This window comes from Camelus ferus, chromosome X (assembly GCF_009834535.1).
Source record: "Camelus ferus isolate YT-003-E chromosome X, BCGSAC_Cfer_1.0, whole genome shotgun sequence".
In the NCBI taxonomy this organism is placed as follows: domain Eukaryota; kingdom Metazoa; phylum Chordata; class Mammalia; order Artiodactyla; family Camelidae; genus Camelus; species Camelus ferus.
The window spans coordinates 16,726,696-16,752,365 of NC_045732.1; the positions used below are offsets into that span (position 1 = coordinate 16,726,696).

A 25,670-nucleotide genomic window follows, 5' to 3' on the forward strand; every position below is an offset into this window, starting at 1 on the left:
GCCCGATAGGCAGAGCCAGACCCCAGCCTGTGAGGTCCCAAGCCTTTACCTCCATCATCTACTCACCTTTCATTCTTCAAGAGGCCCTGCTCCAATGCCAGAGCTTTCTAGATCTTGGCCTCTGCCCTGCTTAAATCTGCTTCCAGGGCAGAGTCTTCTGCACTCAATAGCATTAACCTTCAAATGTTGGTCACTTAGCGAGGTGGGAGAAGGAGTTGTCCACGAACAGATCCCCAGCGAAAAGCTACAGACGGAGGAGTGTGCAGGAGAACTGAATAAGAGTGTTTCCTTTATCTAAAGCACACTTAAATCTCAGGCCATTTTAGACATAAACGGGATTTCCTTGGGCTGTGGATTGATTGTTCAAATCACAGACCCAAAGTTACTGTAAATTAAAAACATCTTTCTGGAGTGTTGACCTTATAGCAGCGAGGGTATTATTCACCACTTCTCCTCTGTGCTATTTGGCATTAATCCTGGGTTTTCCTGTCTGGACCACATTGAAAATAACTTTCCAGGGAGCAATCAGAGGTCTTCAGGACTTAAAAAAATAAAAGATTTATTTTTTCTAGCATCTAAGACTTTAAGCTGCTTCTCCAAGAACATAACCATAACAAAATAGACATTAGAAATCAAATTCTATCTCGGTTGTCTCCAAAAGTGGAAAAATTTTGCTGGGGAGCATTTTTTCCCCTCCCTTCTCACTTAGGATCTATTCTGAGCCATAAATGTTTCTCTGGTTAAAGTTCTGCGCTTATTACTTACTATTCAAGACTATTTGAGTATCTAACATGTTCACAACCCCATTAAACACAGCAGGAGAAACAAAGATAAATGTTAAAGTCCCTGTTCTGAAAGCACTTAAGAGTCAAGTAGTAGATAGAAGTCAAAGCTAGACACAAAATAGATACCTAATTATTTAGTAAGATGAAGACTGATCAGTTTCCTGGGAGAAGCCTGCCAAAGTTCTTTGGAGTTCTCAAAGTTGAGTGGAAGTTCACATGTGGCCGGAGAAATCTGTGGAAGCTTCTGGAAGAAGGGACTGTGCAAGGTAGTCCTTGAAGGATTGGGAGGATATTAACCATTGGAGGGTCAAGGAGGGGTGCTGTAGTGTGAGGTAACAATAGAGAGACAGAGACAGAAGGCACAGGTAGCCCTAGAGAATAGCTGGCAATCTAGTTCGAGCACAGTGTTGCCTGTGTCTGGGGAACAGAGTAAGCTAAGGCTGCGAAAGAAAGTGGTGGCCAGATCATGATTATGATACCTGTACTGTATTCGGGACACAACAAAGATAATTTGATGACTTTTTTTTTTTAATTGAAGTATAGTCAGTTACAGTGTGTCAATTTCTGGTGTACAGCACAATGTCCCAGTCATACATATATATACATATATTCGTTTTCATATTCTTGTTCACATTCTTGTTCATTTTATATTCTTGTTCATATTCTTGTTATTATAAGATATTGAACATAGTTCCCTGTGCTATACAGAAGAAATTTGTTTTTTTATCTATTTTTATACGTAGTGGTTAACAGTTGCAAATCTCAAACTCCCAAATTTATCCCTTCCCACCCCCTATTTGATGACTTCTGTGTCAAGCGTGGCACAATCAGAACTATGCCTTTGGAATATCAGATTAATGTGTTTGACATCAGATATCCCAGGAGCAGAGCCTGTGAAGAGGATTCTTGTACAAATATTCTGTTGAGGGGTACTCTCAGGAGGAATCTGTAAGGGGGTGAGGGAGCAGGGGAAGAAGTTAAGCAAAGATGGGGCTTCCAGAAAAGTATGGCTTCAACCTGATCCTACAGGGAGCTCTGGAGTGTTAATTATACCACAGAATTTGTGCTGCTTGGAAACCAGGGGCTAGGCTGTTAGGCCCCAACATCCCCACGTACTGGTCACAGGCTGAAGTGGGGAAACGGGAGAGAGTGGCATGTGGTGTAATCTCTCAGATATCTCTGGACAAAGTTGTTCCCATTAGCTAGATAAATATTTGTTCAGTGAATGAATTGGTGGTAAAAACGGAGAGAGAGAGAGGATGCTGTAACTGGTTTGTGGACAAGAAAAGAGAGAGACAACTGAGATTTTGAGTCCATGGAGCTGAGAGATGAATGGTGACATTAACAAAAAGTGGGGTTGGGGGTTGAAGGGGAAGAGGCTGGGTCTTTAGGAAGAGGCTTGCTTAGGGGATAGATCTACTCTGAGCCAGAGAATCAGTGTGCAGAGAAGTAAGCAGCATTCCTGGGCAATTGCTAACTCATCCTTTCATTTGCTGGCTACTTCCGGATCTCCTACTAGGTCCAGAAAATGTGGGGGTCCGTGATTCTCTACATGCCTCCTTTGTCTCTCATTCATGATTTGCTTTCTCTCTTCTCTTTTTTCTCTTTGGGTTTTCCCATTTTCCTTTGTTGTTGTTGTTGTTTTGTTTTTTTTTTTTTTAATCTACAGCTTTTTCTCCCTATCTCCTCCCCACAAGCTAGGCTCAAGCTTTCCATCATCTTTGACCCAACCCAGTCAGTGAAACATCTGATCCTTGCTGGTTCTCCCCTTACCTCACTCATCAAACAAACGGAGTTCCTCATTTGGGTCAGGTGTCTGGATACAGAAATGGATAAAACCAAAAACCAAATCCTGCCTCTGCCACACCTGCATCATCGCCCTCACCACCACCACCATCGTGAGGCTTTGGGTTCCCATCCTTGGGGCTGGAGGTAGTGGCTCCCTGCCTCCAATCCAAGGGTTGTTTATTTTGACTGATAACACACAGTGTTAAAAAGATTTTGATCATTTGAAAGAAAAATAGGAGAGAAAATATGAGAGAGAAAAAAGACGCAGACAACAGAAAGAAGGAGAGGGACCTTGGCACTTACCCTGGGACGACTGTGGAGTCTCTTCCAGCTGACAAATTGTACTCCTTTTATTAAAACTTCTGTGTTGACATGCAACACTGGCTGACTGTGGTCTGGGAGGCTTTCTTTTTCTTTGAATGTCACTGGAGGTGTGGCAGTACTAAGCAAAGTTTTGATAAACTTGTATTCTCTGGGTAGAGGGATGGCGGGGTGGAGGGCTGGCGATCTAGTTAAGAAGCAAAACCATTTCCAGTATCTTAAAGGTAAACACAGACTAGAGAGGAAGCAGATCTTCCTCTGTGTTGCCATGGATTTCTTTGTCACACAGAAGGCGGCCAAGTTTGACATGGGGACATTGCACTGGGTTAACTACAGCTGTTCATTTATGGTCAAACAACCTTCTTTCCACAGCTACGTGTGAACCTGGATGCAAGTTCGGGGAGTGTGTGGGACCAAACAAATGTCATTGCTTTCCAGGATACACCGGGAAAACCTGCAGTCAAGGTCAGTACTGCAGACCAGGCTGGTGATACAAACCTACCCAGAGCTTTCAGAAGCAGTTCAGCCGTCACGGCTGGGGGTGTGGGACCCAAGAACGGTGCTCAGAATTTTGTAGATTTTAACTTGAATCTTCAAATGAAAGTGATTTCAATACTTGATCTTTCAGTCTCTTCTAGAAAAATGAAAAAGGCATGCTGATGTTTTTGTTAAGATGCCAGATAAAAGACCTTTTTCCCCTAAATAAATTGTGTTTATTATGTTTTTAAACTACTGAAGTAATACCTGTCTTTTACTAAAAAAAAATCCAACAGTGCAAAAGGCTATAAATTAAACAGTGAGCTTGTCCACCCCTAGGAGCTCTTCTACCCATAGTTAGCAGTGTGTCCTCCACCCCTGCAGTTCTTTTTCTATTATTGTACAGACATGAATATTTCTTGTGGGCATCTTTGCATGTCAGTAGATACAGAGCTATCTCCTACTTTCTAAGGCTGTCTCCTAGTCCCTAGAGGAAATGCTTTTATCTTTTATGTAAAAAATGCTTTAATTAACCACTATCATTTAAGTTGTCCCTAATGTTTTGCCATTACAAACAACGCTAAATCAGACATCATTCTATGCATGTCTTTGCACCCTTGAGTGAGTATTTTTATAGGGTAGATACCTAAAAACGCAATTGTTAAGTTAAATGACAAGCATATTTTTTATTGTCATTGATAGATTTTTAAAAGGCCGTTTATAACTTTTGTCATAGGCTGTTTATCTGAAGACATTAAAGAGGTTATACTGTCAAGAACAGCAGTTCTCAACCTGGGCAGTTTTGTTCCCCAGGAAGAGTTGCCAGATAAATACAGATCCCCAGTTAGACGTAAATTTAAATATAATTTTATTTTCAATCTCAGTATCAATTTCAGGTAAACAACGAATAATTTTACAGTGTACATATGTTCCTAATATTGTATGGGACCTAGGTATACTAAAAAGGGGTTAGTCATTTTTTCTGAAATTCATATTTAACTGGGCATCCTGTATTTTTATTTGCTCAATTTGGAAACCTTACTCCAGGGGACATCTGGTAAATGTCTGAAGACATTTGGAGGGATTCCTACTGGCATCTAGTGGGGTAGAGACCAAGGATGCTGCTAAACATCCCACAGTGCCCAGATCAGCCCCCACGACAGAATGACCTGCCCTAAAATGTCAACAGTTCTGAGGCTGAGACACCCTGCCACGAAGAAACCTGCACTAATTAAGACAGGGTCCCCACGGAGGGAGGGTGTAGCTCAGTGGTAAAGCGCATGCTTAGCATGCACAAGGTCCTGGGTTCAATCCCCAGTACCTCCATTAAAATTTAAAAGAGAGAAAGAGAGGAGGAAGGGAAGGAAGGAAGAAAGAAAAAAGAATCCCCAGTCCTAGAATGCAGTTGAGCGAAGCGCAGCAGAGCAGTGCAGCTGCGCTGAAGAAAGGCTGGCTCGGGTTCTAGAAGGGCAGGCACGTGCTCCACTCTGTCATGCCAAGCCCAGAGGCGAGCTGCAGGTGCCCAATAGCCTTCCTTTGAGTGGCCAGCCCCGCGGCCTCAGAGAGCAATCTCTGGCTCCCTTCTGTCCCAGCACCAGCTCGGTGGCCAGCGCTGCCGTGGTGCTTCTTAGAACCGTGTCCAACTGCTTGAGGGAGGCGCGTCACGAGTCATGCTCTCCTAAGTCATAATTCAGCTGTGTCCCTTTCCAGGGCTTTCACACCAGAAAAGCTATTTTTCCATATGTCTTGGATTCTGTACCAAGATACCTTCTCAAGAGAGTTGAAACAGAGAAGACATTTTTCATGCTGATTTGCAAGTCCTGGTAAAATACTCACTTTGAGGGAGTGGTCCAGTTGGCTCAGGTTTGGGACGGTCTGTCCTCCCCCCACAGCCTCCCTGCCCGAGGACAGCTTGATCAAAGTCCACATGTACCTGCTAATGGCCACAGGTTTCAACCCTCAACTGATGTCTTTCCCCAGAATGCTTCTTCCAAGAGATGCCTCTGAGTTAGGGCCAAGTTAAGGGGGTATTCCTGGCTTTCCCATTATGTCCAATCAGCTTTTTTAAATTCCTGCTTTTGAAGTAGTTAGGATCCATGCAGGAGATAATAGGGTAGCAGGGACTGGCAATGGAGAAGGGGGTTCAAATGTCTGGCTAAGGCATCGGAAAAGCCCCACGTAAGGTTATTTTCAGAGGTAAAAGTCTCCACCTCTTTATTTTCAAGGATGCCCTTGACCTGTTGCCATGCTGAATTTTGACCTTACATGGAATTTGGTTCTTTTCTCTGTCTTCCTTAAGGGAGTTAAGATATAAGGCACCCATGTGACCACATTCCCAAAGATGAGACCGATGATTGCTTTTAAAGTTTTATTTTCCTTCTGTATCATTTTTTATTTTAATTTTAAAAAGCTAGTTCATTTGTAACCTTTAACACTTTAAACACTGAAGAGCACAGAGAAGAAAGTCACCTTCAATCTTACCACCTGAAGGTAACCATTATTAGCACTTAAGAGCATTGCATCCCAGACATTTTTTCCTTTGCTTTTTTTTTTTTTAAAGCAAATTTGGTATCTATCTGTACACATGGTTTTGCAGCCTTCTTATTTAACAACATCCTCTGAGCATCTTTACACGGGATTAAATATTGTCCTATGACCTCACCACCAATAATAGCTGCCTGGTGGGGCTCCCTCTGGAAAGACAATTTGGAGCCTAGACAATTTGGCCCAGCATGGGGCCACCCAGAATAATAATTGAAAAGAAGCTGTGCTGTTGGCATGTGACATAGGCTGCCTGGGACAGCATGAAAGGCAGAAGTATCTAAAGTATATATTTCTAACTTTTTATTCAAGTAGTAAACATACAAAATTGTACATTCATTGGAAATGTACAACTCAAGGAATTTTCAAAGACACCCATGTAACTGGTGTTCAGATAGGGAAATAGGAACTTAATAGCCTACCTGAAGACCCCTTCTCCCCTGCAGTCACTTGTCCCCAACCCCCAGCAAGGAACCGTATCTTGACCTCTTCCTGCAGAGTCGTGGTGCCTGGTTTGGTTTTGTTTTAGTTGTGGGTGGTTTTGAATGTACGCATTTGTATCCAGCTTCTCCCACACCATGTCTGTGACTGTGACCCATGGTTGCTTGTGCTTACACTTTGTTCGGTCTCATTGCTATACGGTATTCCATCGCATGAGTCTCCAAATCATTTATCCATCCTTCCACTGGGAGAGATTTGAATTCTGTATAGTTTGGGGCTATTAAGAGTAGTGCTACTGCGATCATGTTAGTACATGTTTCTGCGGTGAGCACGTATCCATGTTTCTGTTGGACACGTGCCCAGGAGTGGAATTGCTGGGTGGCCCTTATGTCTATAGCTAACTTTTCTGCTGTCAAACAGTTTGCCAAAGTAGTTGTGCCCATTTACATCCCCTCCAGCGGAGTATGATTATTCCATTTGCTCCACATCCTCACCAGTCCTTTAATGATGGTCGGAGAAGAGGTGAGTCATTGCCCCTTGTACCCACCTCCATGGGTGGGGTCCAGGGAGGCCAACCCAGTTCCACATCTGGATGTTTCCCCATTCAGTTAACATTTCTCCATTTTCTGACTCCTGCCTGCAGATGTGAACGAGTGTGGAATGAGACCCTGGCCGTGTCAACACAGATGTATGAATACACATGGTAGTTACAAGTGCTTCTGCCTCAGTGGGCATATGCTCATGCCGGATGCCACGTGTTCCAGTAAGTTTCAGCAGCCAACCTGGAGCCTTGACTTTTGCCATTTGATGCTTGGGGAAAAGTTGACTTGAGTAATGGGGGGGGGGCGGGGTAAGTACCCAAAAGACTCTTAACATTGCCTCAGGCCAAAACATCTTTGAACACTTATTTTATTTTTAATTGGGGTGAAATACCTATAATGTGAAATTCAGCATTTTGACCATTTTCAGGTGTCCAATTCAGTGGCATTTTGTACGTTCACAGTGCTGTACAAACTATCACCACTATCTAGTTCCAGAACATCTTTACCCCAAAAGGAAACCCCGTCCCCATTAGCAGTCACTCCCTACTCATCTTCCCCCCAGGCCCCTTCAGCCACTAATCTGCTTTCTGTTTCTCTGGATTTGCCTATTCTGGCCACTTACTTTTTACATAAATAGACTAGCTGAGCAGAAAAATAAGTTCTATACATATGTGCAGCAGTGTTTTGGATTTCTTCATGAAAATAAGCATGCTGAATCAAATACGCATATTGTTTTAGGAAAGTGATAAAGTTAAATTCCATCTTGGGACATCAGTGCTTCCCACCGACTACCTTTCTCACGCCCCTTGCCCCACGCTCAAAGATTAGTGCCTCTTCTTGGAAATACATTCTGATTCACATTCCTGGAAAGAAAAGCCCTTCTCTGATAAAGAGAACCCAGCCCATGTCCTGTGGGAGGGTGCGTGTCTGTATCTATTCACTGATTGAGAAGGAAGCCTTTTTAGGTTTTATGTTGCAACTGAGAACCAAACCCGTCCTCCCTGCTTCCCCTCCTCCCTCCCTCCTCCCTGTCTCTCTTTCCTCTGCCCTGCAGCCCTCAACAAACCTGGAGCCTGTGCCCATGGTTGCAGAGTCCCGTGGACTCCCCAGCCCATCCTGGGCTTCCCTCAGTCGTGCAGTCTGGTTCATGCACGGCTCGCTGCCCCTCCTTGGCAAAGTGCCCCAACACCACCAGTCACCTGGATTCTCATTAGCACACAAGCTTAAGAGATAAACCAGGATTTCCAAGAGTCTTTAAAAAAAAAATCCTTATTATTATAAGTTAAACAAACCCGCAAGAGACAAATATGTAGCTTAATGGATTCTTGTAAGGCCGGCACCCATGTAACCACTACCAAATAGGACTGTGCCAGAATCGCCCCAACCGGTCCCGTGGGAACAGCTACCCAGGGTTTTATAGTAATCACTTACCGTTTTTGAAAAGCTGTATGCTGATGGATGTTTCTGAAACATTCCGTGAAAGCCTAATTAGTGCCAAAAAAGATATCTTTCTCCAAATGGAAAGATAGAATGAGGTAAACTTTGAAGATGAATTTTGAGAGAAGACAACTAAGGAAGAAAAGAATAAACTAGAAACATAACCATCAGTGGGTGTTTGCTACATTACCGTGGCCTGTGTATCTATCCCTAATTATCTACTTCTCTGTTTGTAAGGGTTGCCTGCGCCTTCCTGTTTATAGCTCAAAAAAAGTGTCCAGATAGCCCGGGTCCTCTCTCCTGGAAGCTGATTTTCTGTCACCTGCCCCCTTGTAGTCTCTTTTGTCCAGCTGTGTGATTGGCATGTTATGCATGCAGCTGGATAGAGAGAGTATATTCTCCGTGCTCCCCTGTTGTGGACACTTACGATCTACACATACTGGACTCCTGCTAAGGAAATGCATTTTTGTGAGATAAGTTCTCTTTAAGCAGTGACAGAAAAACCAACTAAATTATGACATTTACCAAAAAAGCTGGAGGCGAGCAGTTCCAGAACAGGTCAGCAAGGACTCCGCCTCTGCCATCCTCAGAGTATTGATTTCATTATCTTGCTTGTGGCCTCCTAGCCACAATATGGCTGCCCCAGCTCCAGATATCACATGCAGATCGAAGGTAGGCAAGACAAAGGGGAAAGGGGTGATGCCAACTGAACAAACACCTCTTTTATGCCTGTCCCTTTTATCATGCAGCAGTATCTTTTCCAGAAGCTTCACTCCTTCTAGCAGACTTGTCTTAATATCTCTTTGGCCACAACTGAGGCATATGGCCACTCCTTGTTGCTGCAAGAGAAGCTGGGGAAAAACAGAAGTAACTGACTTTCTAGCCTCAATGATGGGAATGGCTTTTGGGTAGCCCATCAGTCATATCTGCCACATGTTTTAACACAGGCACCTAGAAGACAAGGTTTTCTGGCTCAAGTGACTCTCACTGAGGCCAGATGTGAATGGAGAGATTGCTAGAATTTGCATTCTTTTTAATTTTATTTATTTCATTTGGGGGGGGTGTAATTAGATTTACTTGTTTATTTTTGGAGGAGGTACTGGGGATTGAACCCAGGATCTTGTGTATGCTAAGCATGCACTCTACCACCTGAGCTATACCTTCCCCCTAGAATTTGCATTCTTTTACCCTAATTATGCAGACTGATCATCATCTTCAGAGGTTGCATTTCAGCCAATAATAGAGACCTGCCAGGTGACACAGAGGAGTGATTAGAGCTGGTACAGGAGGAGAGAGAGATGCAGTCTCTGGTAAATGAGGGGCGTGCCCTACCTAATGAAGGTCTCATGCGGTACTTTGGCCAACAAAACAGACCCCGGGGCCACCAAGACACCACCCCTGCCCAGATTCCACTTGGCTCTCCATTTGGGACTCAGGCAACGAAGCTTATCCTCGAATACCATTTCACATGTTTGGTTTAATGTTCCAGAAGACAGAGATCATTTCTCAGTAAGCACTTTTTACCATCTCGTGGGGGCTAATCTGTGCCTACTTTTGCAGACTCTAGGACGTGTGCGCTGACAAACTGCCAGTATGGCTGTGAAGACACGGAGGGAGGGCCACGCTGTCTCTGTCCATCCTCCGGCCTCCGCCTGGCCCCGAATGGAAGAGCTTGTCTAGGTAGAGCGGCCGAAGTCGCCTCCACTCCCCACCCCCACCCCCGCCTTCTCCCTTTACTGAATCCTCCTTTTTCATTCATCGCAACCTGCTTGTTGAGTAGTCATTGAAAGCTCCTAAAACTACAGACTTATGTCCATTTCTGAAACGATGTTTTTAGCAACATATGCTCTAGAAACACTTTGTGATGCTAGAAAGAGCACTTCTCTATTATTTTTGGATTGCCTAATGCATGGTGGAAAAAGATGTAAAAGTAATTTTAATTTAGTGTACTTACCCTGCACATTTTCTTTCAACTACCAAATTGTGTATATTCCTAGTACTGTATTTCATTATATTGCACTATAAATATATAATATTTAGAGCAAGTGAGCATCTAGCATTAATTAGGGGTGTCAAACCAAACAGAATGTTGAAAAAGTTCTTAATTTTGTTTGATTTAAATAAGCAAATAGCAGTATGAGTTACTATTCTAACTTCTGTACTACGATAGAAGTATTTTTCTGTCAAGGGTGCTTGGTGCCTGTTTACCCTAAATGTACGTAACTTGATAAACTGCATTTCAGAAGCGCAGCCAAATAGATCCTAAATCATTTCAACACTTTTTTTAGAAACCTGTGTAAATTAAAACTTTGGCTCTGCTTTTTGAGAGTAGTCAAAGATTTAATTCATTTCAGAAGGTGTAGTACTCTTTGGTAAAGTCGTATTTATATGGTAAGGCTAATTCTTGATCAAACTGAATCCAGATTTTCACCCACTTCTTTGGTTTGCCGGGTGCCATTTTTATTGGAGGGGAAAGATGATGGGCACAAAAGTGATCCCCCCAAAATACTTCCAGTCAATCCAACACTTGTTTATTAATTATTTTAAGAATGCAGAGGGAGCTGTAAGTCAGCACCAACTTGCGTGTTTAACCACAGTTGCAAAATAACAACTTGACATCTATTTGCCTCGACCTCTGAAACTTAAGGCAAAGCCTGAATCTTAATGGCTTGGTGACCATAGCGGTCAGCCCCTCTGTGATGTGACTCTCCACGGTAGAAAAGGAAGGAAGCCTGTTTTCTGCTGAAGTTGCATCATTACATCATTATACTTGACCCACAATGTATGTTTAAGTACATTGTTAGGAAACCACATTTCTGTGATTTGGAACAATACGGCAGAACTTGGAGGAGCTTGCTAATGAAATACTTCTTTTGTAAGATGCAAAATTTAAATGTTTGTGTTTTGGGTTTGCCATACCATATCCATAGCTAGAAAAATGCTAATTCGGTCACCAAAAGATAATGTGTATGTACAAAATGCCAGACATATGCTCCCTGCCCCAGAAAAGCCAGGGCCTAACCGGAGAGAAAATGTGAACAATAAGTAGTCATTACAGCGAGATAATGCCTCTAAAACACAGCGTGCAGAGTGACAGAAATCCACAAAGGGAAGGGCTATGAGTAAGCCTAGGGGGCCTCGAACACTTCCCGGAGGACGTGGCGCTGCTCCCAGGGTAGTCAGAGCTGTCCGGTGAAGAAACCGCATGTGCCCGGGCATGGGGGTATTTTGGAGGGAGGGTACTTTCTTGCTCCCCCTGACATCTCCTGGTTCTCCATCCTAGATATTGATGAATGTGCTTCTGATAAAGCCGTCTGCCCCTACAATCGAAGATGTGTGAACACATTTGGGAGCTACTACTGCAAATGTCATGTTGGTTTTGAACTGAAATATATCAGTGGCCGATATGACTGTGTAGGTGAGAACTGGTGGCACCTATTATTTTCTTCCTCTCCCCATCAAACCCGTAGGCTTTCTCTACAGATTTTTTTTTATTGAAGTTTAGTTGATTTACAATGTTGTGTTAGTTTTTTGTGTACAGCAAGTGATTCAGTTATACATGTACATGTATTTCATATTCTTTTTTATTATAGGCTATTACAAGGCACTGAGTATAGTTCCCTGTGCTCTACAGTAGATCCTTGTTGTTTATCACTTTTATGTATAGTACTGTGTATCTTTTAATCCCAAATTCCTAATATATGCCTCCCACACCACAGGTATTTTGACATCAGTTCAGTCTATTAGTTGAACAGTCTATTGTACTGACCACCGTAACAACACAGAAAAAATTACATTTTTTTAAGTTTCTGGCATTTAGGGAACCCTGATAGCATGAATTATATGAAGCCAGGTCAATAAACATTTAATGTAAGGAACTTTGGTCTATAGAGTTCTGGTAAGGAGGCAAATAGTTTGAGGTGATTTGGGGGACTTTTTAAAAATTGGGTTGGTTTTGTTTTGTTTATATTTTTGGTTCTATCTCCAGGTACATATCTAAAAATAGAAATAATAAAGCATATTTACATTTGATATAACAAGGCCTGTTTAATCTTGATCTCAGTGGTCTGTTCATAACAGTTACCTTCAGGAGTGGCTTTAGGAAAATGTATGAGGGAGACGAAGGCACATGCTCTTTCTTCTCTCCTCCCCCAGCCCTTCTGCAGTTCAAGCTCCACATCCCCTAAAACATTCCCTTTCCAAGGTCTCCAGAGCCACTCTGAAAAGATTCAGGTATTACTCAGCTATCAGCCTGGTTTTGGTGAAATAAAAATCCTATCCCTTAGGGAAGGAATTCCAAGTCTCAGTGAGCTGGTGAAGTGGGGTATTTGGGGAGCCCTTGGACACATCTCCATTGCCCTTGATAGAAGGCAGATGGGGCTTGTCCTGCAGTGAAGGGACATCTGGGCTCCCTGTAGATTCCTGTTTATGTAACATGCACGTAACAGACGTGTATGCATGACCTGGAATGCTAACAGTGAGAAAAAAGTAGGATTTCTTTCAGCCCTACACTCAGAGCTTCCCAGGATGTTTCCTGTGTGTCATGTTGGGGGTGACACTTGGTTCCTAGGTTTTGAATCATCTTGTGAAGCCTCCAGATCTCTTCCCTCAAATCTTCGCAAACACAGACGGGCTAATAAAATCCACGTGTCTCGTGGGCTGGAACCCTGCATCGCCGCTGCGGGCCCCTCCAGCTCTGTAATGCAGCCACACTGGGTCACAGAGTAGAAACTGGTTCCCTAGATGCAGAAGGGCAGGGTGGGAATTTACATGGAGAGCGTCCAAAGGAAACAAATCTCTGATTTTAAAACTGATTATGATTAACATCTGAGCCCCCTGGTGGCTATGTTAAAAACAATAGCCTATTTTGTGTGCAAGTGAGAAATAGCTAGAAAGTAGGACAGAGAAGAGGGCCAATGAAGCTGTCACTTTGGAATTTGGCAAACTTTCCTCATCTAAACCCCACAGAGGAGCTCAGACCAGCCTGAGCCCCTGCTCCTGGCAGTCTTTGAAGAGAATGCTCAAATTTTTCAGATGATGTCCATGGTTCCTAGCCCATCTTGTTCTTTGTTGATTAGTTCCAGGCCCTTCCATGCATAGAATTTCTTCTCTGCTATTTAGTTCTGAATTAGACAGATGAAAAGTTAAGAAATGAAACCTCAACATCTTGCAGATTTCAGGAGTATTGATAAGCAGGAGCAGAGATCGCTGTGGAGGAGGTGAGCTGCAGACACACTCCCTACATACTGGGCAGCAGGCAAAGCCAGGGCTCTAGGCCAAGGCGCCGGGACTCTTACACGCCTCTCGGTTCCCAGGCTGCACTTGGCTCGCTGGCTGCGGGGAGCGGTTGGCCCTGGAGTTACTCAAGTGCAAGGGATAGTCTTTCAGCAAATGTTGTTACCACCAGGTTGTTGACGGGACTGTTCACATTTTTAGATATAAACGAATGTGCTGGGAAGACCCATACGTGCAGCCCCCACGCCAATTGCCTCAATACCCCAGGATCCTTCAAGTGTAAGTGCAAGCAGGGATTCAAAGGCAGCGGCCTTCAGTGTTCTGGTAAGTACACATGGCCATGTTGTCTCAGCTCTTCACAATAAAGCATTCTCTCCAATTCTTCCTCCCTTCATGTTTCTCCCTCCCCTTTACCCCCATAGGGGGATGTGGGACTGCATGCATACAGCGTTAGGAAATTTAACTGCCTGAGGCTTGTCTAATCAGACCACATCTCCAGTTCTGCCTGAAGTGGTAGGCACTACACTTAAAGTACAGCAAGGGTTCTGGAGATTTTTCTGGTCACAACATACTTTCAAATCATGAAAATAAGATTTGAGGACAGACGACATTGAGCAAATGTATCTGTCAGGATAGCCTAGGTGATGGTGCAGTAACGAGCAATCCTGAAATGTCAGTGGCTTAGAACCACAAGGTTGTTTTTTTTTTAATTGAAATATAATTGATTTGAAATGTCATGCTAGTTTCAGGTGTACAGCAAGGTGATTCAGTTATACATATATATATCTATTCTTTTTCAGATTCTTTTCCATAATAGGTTATTATAAGATACCAAATATAGTTGCCTGTGCTGTACAGTAGGTCCTTGTTGTTTATCTATTTGATATATAGTAGCATGTATCTGTTAATCCCAAACTCCTCATTTCTCCTTCCCCCCTTTCCCCTTTGGTAAGCATAAGTTTGTTTTCTATGTCCTTGAGTGTCTTTATGTTTTGTAAATAAGTTCATTTATATTATTGTTTAGATTCCCCATATAAGCAATATAGGGTATTGATCTTTCTCTGTCTGACTGATTTCACTTATGATAATCTCTAGATCCATCCGTGTTGCTGCAGATGGCATTATTTCATTCTTTTTATGGCTGAGTAGTATTCCACTGCATACATATAGCATATCTTCTTTATCCATTAATCTGTCAATGGACATTTAAGTTACTTCCATGTCTTGGCTATTGTAAATAGTGCTGCTGTGAACATTGGGGTGCATGTGTCTTTTCAAAGTAGAGTTTTTGTCTTTTCCTGATATATGCCCAGGAGTGGGATTGTTGGATCATATAACTCTATCTTTAGTTTTTAAAGGAACCTCCATACTGTTCTCCATAGTGGCTGCACCAGTTTACATTCCCACTAACAGTGTAGGAAGGTTCCCTTTCACAGACGGTTTTTACCCATGTGAAACAGAACTTTTTCCAGAACGCATAGCCAAAACAAAATACGCTGAAGCTGACATCACTTTATCATTATCCTGAAGCCTCTGTTCACTTTTTTCAGTGTTTAGGAGACAGTCCCATTGTTGCTGCTGGCGAATTCCTTGATGCTTAGGTGGTGAACTCTGAGATTGATAAACCACATGTATAACAATGAAATGTCAGTGCTGTTAACAGCTACAGCAACAATCACGGCTTCTTTCTCACTCAAGCTACATCCGGAGAGAGTTGTCAGGGTGTTTCTTCTCCATGTAGTCCCTTTGGGACCCAGGCTGACAGGCCCCACGGTCTTACAGTACCACGGTGTCAATCCAAGGCCTTTGCATTTGTCACTACAGGGAAAGAAACGTGCACAATTACCTAACAGCTCTTACTTAATTCAGGTTGGAAGCAGGGGCAAAAATATGTATATAATTCTGCTGGGTGTCCCGAAAGAGAAGAAAACTAGAAACCCTGAAGAGCACACGGAATGTCTGCCGAGGCAAGCCAGCGCTGATGCCAGCACCGAGTACTCCCCTGGGCCGCGACGTCCCACGACGTTTAGTCACCTGGGTTTACCCTCTGACCATGTCCCTTTCAGCACTGGCTCGTCGTGTGCCTAGATTTGTTTACTACCCTTACCCTCCTCTCTCAGAGACCCCTTAGCAGCCTTCCCACATGTTCCAAGAAGTATGGCTGCAAATTGTCCCTTGACCTGTGTCACATCCTGTGCCCCCATCTGGCCGATGCTCCTGATGACACAACAGAGCGGCCACTTGGTGATGCCCAAAATGAACTGTCAGCACCATGATGGTCGCCGAGCACCGCACTCACAGAAGGTTCACAGCTCCCCAGCGGGCTGTGGATAAGTGGCACTGGACGAGAGGGTGTGCAGAGGGATATAACCAAAGGAAATGATCTGGAAATCACATGCTCTGAAGAACTGCTGAAAGAACTGGGCAGCATTTAGCCTGGAAGAAGAAAACTGGAAAAGCATCAGTTGTGCCTGTCAGTGTTTTAAGGAATGTAAAAGAAAAGCGGCTGCCCAAAGGTAACTAAGAGCTGTCGGTGGGGTTGCATTCTCTTTTACAAATGCCCACCGGCTATCTCAGGGTGAAGCAGGGAACTCCGTGGCCTAGGGAAGGTCCACTGCACAGCCTTTCGGGCCGGGGGCTCCGGGAAGAATTCCTGCCTCGGGCTGGAAATGGGGTTCAGTGGCTACTCAATCTCCAGCACCTCGATGCTATGGTTTCTGTCCCTGCATGTAGATGTGCCCATGATGTCCTTCTGAAACCTTATTCAGAGACAGACACGGAGTGGCCTCCTGTGCAGGGCTGTGCATGGGTGGGATGGCAGGGAGGACGCCATCATTCTGAGAGGTCCTCAGAGAGGAGACTGAATTGCTCAGCTTTCCAAATAGGATCAGTGGCCAAGGGCTCCTTCCCGCCACCAAATTTGAACACGTCCGTTCCAGCCTCACTTGTGTCAAGCCGTGTGGTGTAACGGTCCACAGCGCAGGAGCTCAGAAGGTGTGAACTTCAGTCCGAGCTGTGCCCCATACTGGCTGTGACCTCTAGCAGGTTGCTTAACCTCTCTCAACTCAGTTTCCTCCTTGGAGCTCCCTGACTTCCGGGAGGCGGGTGGACAGTTCCGTGCTTATCCTGAGCCCCAGTGCAGTGGGCTCTCTCTGCATCGTGGTCCTGCGGCTTTCTCTAAAGGGCTGCCCAGCCCCCGAGTTCACGCCCCCAGGGACATTCCTCAGCAGTGAAGGCCAGGACTCTGGGCGTAAGTGCCCCGGTTCCCCTTCGAATGGCGGGACAGTTCGGAGGTAGGTTCTGTGCTGGTTCCCAGATGTCCCCAGCAGGGCTGAGCCCCAGCTCCCCACCTGCTCACTGAGGCACCATTTGGGGCTTTTCTCCCTTCTCCTCTCACTGTCCCCCTTCCCCTACTTCTGCCTCCTAGAATTACTTCCCAAGTAAATCACCGGCACCCAAATCCTTGTCTCACGTTCTGCTTGGGAGGACCATCTGACCAGTTTGTCTCTCATAGGTTCATTGTGAGATTTGAATGCGGTAACAGAGGTAGAGAGCTTCCTTCAGCTGGACACACAGCGGAGGCTCAAAAAAGTTAGCTGGGTTGTTAGTTATTGGCACCATTGCAATCATATTCGTGAAGGGCTAGCTACTCTTTACTCTGAAATCCTGTAAAGGTAAATGCAAAAAAATGCTGTGCATACAAAAAAAAAAAAAAAGCCTCAGGAAAACACTTAAAGGGCTTAGCTCCCGCTCGGAATGTATTAAATGCTGAGTAAGTATGCACTAGTAGTAGGAGTAACAGCGGCCGTGGCGTCTTTACCAAAATTCAACAACTCTTCCCATTGGAAAGCAGCTTCGTTAGTCATCAGAAATACACTTAGTCATTAGAAGTTCAATTTATATAGAGTATATTCAAGAACATAGGTGTTGCTACAACCAGGCCATTCCAGTATTTTTTCCTTCAATAATAGCATAAACAGAAGTTTGGAGGTATGGCCTGGAAAAAGTTTGTTGAACTCAGTAAAAGATTTTCAACATTCTAGTGATGAATTGTAAAAATAATAGCAAACACAAGCCGTTAATCTTAGTAATTGACATTTATTTGCTCACTTAAACCTCGCAAATACCCTCTTCTTATCCCAGCTTTGTAAATGGTGATCAAAGAGAAGTTAAGTATTGCCTTGAGGACTTAAGACTAGAAGGTGTGGGACTTGGTGTCATACCCAGGACTGGCATGTCTGTGACCCCTGGCTACTCCTTTGGGCGGAAACCTCTCCTGGACCCCTCCCCAGCAAACTCTCCCGGCTCAGCTTTTTTGCCATCCTAGTCCCTTCCTGATTTCTGCACCTCAAGATGCAGTACATCCCTCCATCCATCCATTGTCAAGTCTCTCCTCCCAGGACCATGTCCAAAGCTCAGATGAGAGGAGCATTTCTCCTGCCAGATGATAGATCATCTGGTGAACTCAGCACAGGTAAATGAATGTCAAAGTCATTTTCCTTCTGGGAGAGATGTTCTCACCCCATAGTGATCTTCTCTAAGTAAAGTCAGGATTTTCCGGTAGGCAGAAGTTTTTCACCAAGTGGATATTGAAAGAAATCTCACCTCTCTCTCAAGAGAAATTGTCAATCTCATTTACAGAAGACTGGCCTCTGAATCTCAAAACCCTAGAATTGCCTCTTTTTATGTCTGAGATCCCCAAATGTATCAGACCCTCCTACTGCAACTTCCTCCCATGTTTTTATAGTCTCAAGAAGATGATGCAGTAATCAAGAAATTTTCAAAACAGTCATCAGCTACGTCAGATTTGAAAGAGCAACACCTAGGTATGGCCAGATCTATCTGTTCACAGTCATGTATGTGCATAGTTCGTTTCACACCTGCCCCAGCTCTCCCTACATACTGAAGGACTGAAATCATTGGCACCGCAAAGGCTGTGATGGTTTGAAAAGTCAAACTTCAAGACAGAAACTAAGGCAGATGTTTACGTTTGCCTGGTATAGGTTAAAACCCTCTCCTTATTATTTATTAAAGGTCTTTAGTGTTATGTTACTGATTATGTAGAGGAAATTTCCTGGGAATGGGTGTTTCCTGTTAATTTTTCCTGCTGGGTCCTGGGAAAAGAATCAGGGACCCATCCACCGAATTACACAGGGAAGCGTGCAGAGGAAGGTCTGTATATGCACATTACAATCAGAGCTTGTCATGCAGCCTCTGGCAGAGAAGCTGAAACCGGACATCGGAAGGTCAGGAAAATGAGTAATGATGGACTATTTGTATTAGTAGTAGTTGGTTTTGAACTTATAACCACAGGCTGTCACATTGATAAATAACTTGGACATTTCGTTGAAAAGAGAAATATACCTCTTGTCATAATAGCCTTAGACTGATTTCAAAGTAAAAGCGATGTATTAATTAAGGGTATATATATTTTCAAAACATTTTTCTTGCTCCTTTTGATTATTCAAAATGTTGTGGGCTCCTCCTCGGTTATTTTTCTACCACTTTGGGACAGATTGAATCAGCCAAATGATGGAGAAGGAACTGAGCAGGAGAAGAGAATAAAACATTGCCCCCCAAAAAATTCTAATAAAATCCCAATCCAGTTTCTTTTTATAATATTCTTTTTAGACACCAAAATTGATGTCTACTCCCTTATTTCATTTCCCTCTGAATATATCCAAGTGGTAGAATTGAGTGAGTTGGTTTAGGTGGTATTAGACCCTTTTTGCTTAGTCTTAGACTTGCACATGCCTAGGTATTTTATAAAAGGACAGTATATTTTATTTTAAAAATCAAAGTTTTTAATCTTTTTAAATTACTTTTTTACATCATGGGTAGTTTTTTTTTTTAAATTGAAGTATAGTTGATTTGCAGTGTTGTGTTAGCTTCAGGTGCACAGCAAAGTGATTCAGTAGTTCTATGTATATATATTCTTTTTCAGATTCCATTATAGGTTATTACAAGATACTGAATAGTGTTCCCTATGATATACAGTAGGTCCTTGTTTATCTATGTATAGTAGTATATAGTTGGATATTCTTAATTATCACGGGTAGGTGCCTGGAAAGGGGGCATGTATCTCTGGACTCTTGATCTCAAGGAATTTGAAGCCATCTAGAGAAAAGTAACCCTTAATCCTAAAGAAGGAATAAACCTGTCATGGAAATAGGACCGGAAAAAGAGTCATTCATCTGCTTTACCCTCAAGTCTAGCTCTGCCCCAGGGTAGCTGAGTGACTTTGGGTAAGTCACAGAACATCACACATACTCAGTTGCGTCATCTACAAAACAAAGATGTGGGGCTAAAAGACCTTTTTTCTACCTCTCAAGTTCTTCTACACTATTTCCCCCAAGGGCCATTGATCCATGATTGGGTAGGGGGCAGATATGAGGAATTAACCTAGAGGTGCTTTTTTGTTTTGTTTTGTTTTTTTGGGGGGGAGGTGGCGAGAAGGGGAGGCAGCTAATTAGATTCGTTTATTTTTAGAGGCGGTACTTGAGCTTGAACCCAGGACCTCATGGGTACTAAGCATGTGCTCTACTACTGAGCTATATCCCTCCCCACTAGAGGTGCATTTTTAAAAACAATGTAATTTAGTGACGAGAAATAGGAAATGAATGTAAAAAGTAAATATAGATGCCTCTCTATAGTCAATAAGTGAAATCATTTTGCTTTAGAAAGTAGTTGATTGCGGTGAAGAAATTGAAAAGAGTGAGAGAACGAGGAAGGAAAATTAGGTGTGTATACATTGAACCATAAATCACCATTTTTGCAAGTTACAAATGGCCCATTATTAACAATTTATATCATCCAACATAATGCTACCTGTAATCTTTGAACAGCAATTTTAAACAAATTACAGGCTACTTGGACAGTGCCAGCTTTGGTGAATATTAATATGAAAGCAGGAATATCCATCACGTGGGAATCTGTAGCCCAGCTTGGTAGGAGCAAGTATTTCATTATCGTAGCCTCTGAAGCAAAACGAAAGTGTATCCTCTAATGATTTAAGGTAGTTAAGATCCTACTGTGACATTGGAGCTTCTTAAAACCAGTGCAAAGATAGTTCTTCCTAAAATATCAAAGGTAGGGCCTTAATGGGTTGATTCTAGAAGCATTCATTTACTGTACTTGAACACTGTTTAAATGCTCCATTTCTCATGAGTGATCTAATTATTGGCCAATGTGGAACTTTTCTTTTATTGTTTATTTTAGTTATCCCTGAAAATTCTGTGAAGGAATTCCTCAGAGCACCAGGTACCATCAAAGACAGAATCAAGAAGTTGCTTGCTCACAAAAATAGCATGAAAAAGAAGGTAAAAATTAAAAACATTATCACAGAACCTGTGGGCACTCCCGCCCCTAAGGTTAACTTGCAGCCCTTCAGCTCTGAAGAGAGTGTTTCCAGAGATGGGGACCCTAGTGGAGAAAGAAAGAGGAATGAAGAGGGAAAGAAAGAGGGCCTGGAGGAGGAGAGACGAGATGAGAAAGCCCTGGAAAACCACGTGGAGCAGGAACAAAGCCTTCGAGGAGATGTGTTTTGTGAGTTTTACTCGTTCATTTATTTATTTTATGGATATCTATTTCTCAGACAAGATCGTTTCATCCCTTAAGTAAAATGGGATCGACTTTAAGTCCTAAGAAGCAGGGTTCTGTATAAGTTCTGGAAACTGACATCTTCTGCAGATATGAAATCAAATTTGCTGCTGTGGGAAGCAAGGAGGGTAAGTTCTGTCCCCTTGCCTGGGCAACGGCCAGGGGTGGGGGGCTTCCTATTGAACGCATACTCTCTTCCCACCCGCAGCCAAGTAAGCTTGCTTGTCCTGCCAGCACGGTTGTCTGGCTCTCCGTCTATGCGTGCAGGGCACCCCCAAACCACAGACAGCCTCCCCAGCTGGGTCTGCCAAACTCTACCTTTTTATTTTTTGAAGGCAGTTTTTACAAGCCCACTTCATGAAAGGAGAATTTCAGAGTTGGACGGTTATGATTTAAAAAGCCAAAATGGATAGTTGTAGAGAGGAAAATTCTCTGTAGAGCTGAAGCTTAAGTTTTCTGCATGAGCTGGATACCTGCCCTTTTCACTGGTGGCTGGGCAGAACCCACCATAAGCTTCAGCCCCTCGAGGATGGTTTCCATCTTAACCCACCCTGGATCCCCCACACTGAGACTTTCCATCTCATTCTCATCAGGCATCTGGTGCTCCCTCTATATTTTGCCTTGTAACCTGTTCTTGCTCCATGGCCATTGGATTTCACCAAATGAAAAGTGGATGCAGGTCCACCCGTCCAAGAACTTTGCATACCAATGGCATTATCTCCCTTAACACAGAGTCACAGTCTCAAGACAGTATGTTCCCAAAACCTGATGAGAAAGGACATGTTACTTAGGATACTTACGTGATACTTAGGTCAACTAAGGGCACCTTTGGGAAGAAGGTTCTAGATGAGGAAACTGGAACTAACATTAGGGAACCACAGCTGTAACACATTCTGTAAGTAGAATACAGTCGTCCCTTGACATCCACAGGGGATTGGTTCCAGGAACCCCCACAGATACCAAAATCCGTGGATGCTCAAGTCCCTTATATAGAATGGTGTAGCATTCGCATATAACCTGCACACATCCTCCCACGTAGTTTATAAGCTCTAGATTACTTAAAATACCTAATACAATGTAAATGTGATGTAAGTAGTTGCCTGGCGTGCGAGGCAAAGTCAAGTTTTGCTCTTTGGAACTTTCTGGATTTTTTTTTTATGTATATATTTTTTGACCTGTGGTTGGTTGAATCTGTGGTTATGGAACCCACAGATATGGAGGGCCAACTGTATATAATAAAACCCTCTTGGTTCAGTCATTCATTCATCCCTTCTTAGGGTATTTCTTAACTGATCAAATGTTCATTGTTAGCCCCTAAGGTGAATGAAGATGGTCAGGTTGATTTGGTTCTAGTCCAAAGAAAAGCTACAACATCCAGCCTGGAGCACAGAGGTGAGTGATGCCTTCTCCCCAGTGTGTGCTCTGTCGCGGCATCCCGTGTTGTTTTCATTTCTTTGTGGCTTGAGATGGTTGTTTATGAATCATTGCTTCATTCCTGAACACCCAAGGAGAAAGTCATTACATCATGGTACCTGGTGTCAGTATGAAAGTATTAGGTCCTTATGTGATTAATACCAATGATTACAGTGTTGTAAGCCAGTCTTCTCTCCACCTCCGCCTGACACCTAAAGAGGTGAGGCGGATGATACATGAGGGAATGACTCATTGGCTTCCACTCCAACATGTGAGGGCCCACAGCCTGAAACTCACTGTTACGAAAATCTTGCCTGAACTGCCTGTGTCAGTTACCTGTTGCCATGGAAACACTTCGGAACTGACAGCCACAACTCTAGGTGGCCTACAGCAATAGAAACTCAGTTTTGTGTATGAGTCTGTGGGTTGGCTGGACAGTCCTGCTGATCCGAGCTGGTCTGTGTGGGACTCTCCCATGTGTCTGCATCAGCTGTGGGCCGGCTCATCTCAGCTGTGCTCTCTCACGTGCCTGGGGCCTCATGGGTCACCTGGGCTGACTCGGCTCTGCTCCATGTGATCTCCCATCTTCCAGCAGGCCGGCTAAGCCAGGCCTTGTGAGAAACTTCTACTAAAAACTCTCCAAAGGCGTGACCCAGCTCCTATGGCATCTTCTCTTCCATCTTTCTCCTGAGTGTTCCATTTGTTTAATTTCTCTGCATCAGACATCTTATTGCCCATTTTCCTGGTTAGGAAGAAAATGCTCAGGGGATAAGCTATGTTCTTCAGGTGCTCAGAACTTCTGCCCCAGCTCTGCTTTACACTAGCTAAGTGCTAATAAATCATTTGAGTTCCCTTTGGATCCACAAGCCAGCCAGTTTTCTTATTTTACTTTTTCTTCCATAATCTTTAATGAAACATAGAGAGTTTACAATTTTGCCTTATGAGCATAAGACCATAAAAGGTCAAAAACTGGGCAGCTGCTCAGTTCCTGGAAATCCCCACCCCTTCCCCAAAATAGTTGGAATAATCCTCCCCTCATTAGCATATAAAATTACCAAGCCCACAAAAACTGACAACCCCGCGCCTCATTGGTTGTGCCCTGTCTTGCCCTCTGAGACGGCTGGCATTCTATGGAGTGTGTATCTACTTGTACTTTAAACACCCCCCACCTCTCGGCCTCTCTCCCCCTCGCCTTTTGAGATGGCCTGCACTCTGCTTAGGGAGCATGTATCTCCTAAGCCGCTCTCTTCTGAGTGAGACGAACCGCACTCTTGTCTATGGGGTGTGTATCGCTCTAAACAAACTTGTTTTCACTTTACTAAGCTTCGCTCTTGAATTCTTTCCTGTGAGAGGCAAGAACCTACATTCTCTGGCAATGTCTTAGGAATGGGCCCCGCCCACTTTTTGACCTTTTATGGTCAGCCTGGGAACTGTCATGGCACCTGTGGGAGTGTCATTTAGCACGTTAATATATTACAGTGAATGTATAATGAAGCTCAAGGTCTACCAGAAGTCAAATCTTCTGCCATCTTGGTTCTAACCAGTTTATGTCGCATCCTCAACTGCTACGTCATTCTTTTAATGGTTGTGCCCTGCTCCCTTCCCTCCTGTCTCACCTACATCAGAGGTCAACAAGACTTTTCTGTAAAGGGCCAGATAGTAAATATTTCAGGCTTTCTGAACCATACCATCTAGTTGCATCTGCTCAGTTCTGTCACTGTAGCTCAAAAGTAGCCGTAGACAATACGTAAAGGAATGGGCGTGGTGTGTTTCAGTAAAACACAAGAGCAAGCAATGGGGCGGGGCGTTAGTTTGCTGACCTCTGATCTCCATAAAAGTAACCAGAGGCCAGTTCAGAGCTTGTACTAGCTGGCCCTGTACTCCATGCAGTTGCTGCAATTTTGCTAAAATAACATTTAACAAACTTTTTTTTTCTATTTAAGCCATTATTTGAAACACCGACTATATGTGGGATAAAGTCAGTGTTGCATGCTTATCGGTAACAGTAGAAAAACAGAACCAGTGAAAACCTTTGTACAACTGTAATGATACTCAAAAGAGAAATGTATTATTTTACAATGCTTCACGCAGATGAATTCAAGTTTGGAGGTACTTAAATAAAAATACTATATATTTCTTTTAAAAAACAGTATGCACAATTGAAGCGTAAACAAATTTTACAAAGTACTGGTTATGCAAGTTAAGTAGAGCGTCTGAGGGCCTGATGGTTCAATAAAAGACCAGAAAAGAAATTGAGATAGAGAAGTTTATTACTAAGTTTATTACAGGGCCCTCCTCCAGGGGCCTCACAGGGAGGTAGAGAGCTTTGGGGTTGCTGGGCTAAGGCTGGGTTGGTTGATTCAAACGAAAATAATCAAAAATGTAAGCTCCAGGAGGTCTTATCTAAGGAGTGCTTGAGGGGAAGGCCCTGGGATCAGGGAAGACTGCTAATCGCAGGGGCTGTTGGGGAAGTCACATCAGGGACTGACTTTTGCTGTGACTCTGCAGGCTCTTATCCAGGGTGTGTGCTTGCACGATGACTGGTGCCAGTTTAAGGCCCCCAGAGGCCTTACAAAAAGGCCAGACAAAGCGGGTGCCAAAGCAGCAGTACCGTGGAGTAGCTCAGCTTAACTCTTGACAGCAGCTGAAAACGTGGCATCACCTTCCAAAGCTCCCAACGTTCAACGTTTTCCTACTGCTCTCAATGATGACGAAATGCACCCTTTTTCTTAGCAGATTTAAGTATCTCAGCTGACTGCAGCTTTGACCATGGGGTCTGTGACTGGAAACAGGATATAGAAGATGATTTTGACTGGAATCCTGCTGATCGAGATAATGGTATTTAGATTTCACTATTTCATGTTCTGCGATACAGTCTAGGTAAAGGAAGCTCTCCAGTGATGGGAGGGTCATTATTCCTGTCACTTGTTAGGCTAGGAAACTTTTAGACCTTCCCAAGTCTCCCTTGATGAATGACTGACTGGATCTAGTGTATATTCTCCTCCTTAATCACTCTCCCAAACAGTCTCTGGGCCCAGTGAAAACCAAGGCAGTGTCACCTTGGCTCCTATGAGTGTCTCTGTGATGTAGA

The 25,670-nt window shown here is 43.5% G+C and overlaps 1 protein-coding gene across 3 annotated transcripts in view; it reads left to right on the forward strand.

Annotated features, from left to right (window-relative positions):
- The window catches only part of EGFL6 (EGF like domain multiple 6), a 106,113-nt gene that overhangs the window by 74,860 nt on the left and 5,583 nt on the right, over positions 1–25,670 (forward strand). For 2 of the 3 annotated variants that reach the window (XM_032475781.1, XM_032475782.1), the window contains exons 3-10: positions 3,267–3,359; positions 6,997–7,116; positions 9,893–10,012; positions 11,616–11,750; positions 13,769–13,891; positions 20,786–21,112; positions 22,478–22,558; positions 25,313–25,417. In XM_032475781.1, coding sequence (XP_032331672.1) covers positions 3,267–3,359; positions 6,997–7,116; positions 9,893–10,012; positions 11,616–11,750; positions 13,769–13,891; positions 20,786–21,112; positions 22,478–22,558; positions 25,313–25,417 — 1,104 coding nt within the window. The remainder of the gene's footprint in view (positions 1–3,266; positions 3,360–6,996; positions 7,117–9,892; positions 10,013–11,615; positions 11,751–13,768; positions 13,892–20,785; positions 21,113–22,477; positions 22,559–25,312; positions 25,418–25,670) is intronic. The other variant, XM_006190501.3, reaches the window with a different exon arrangement.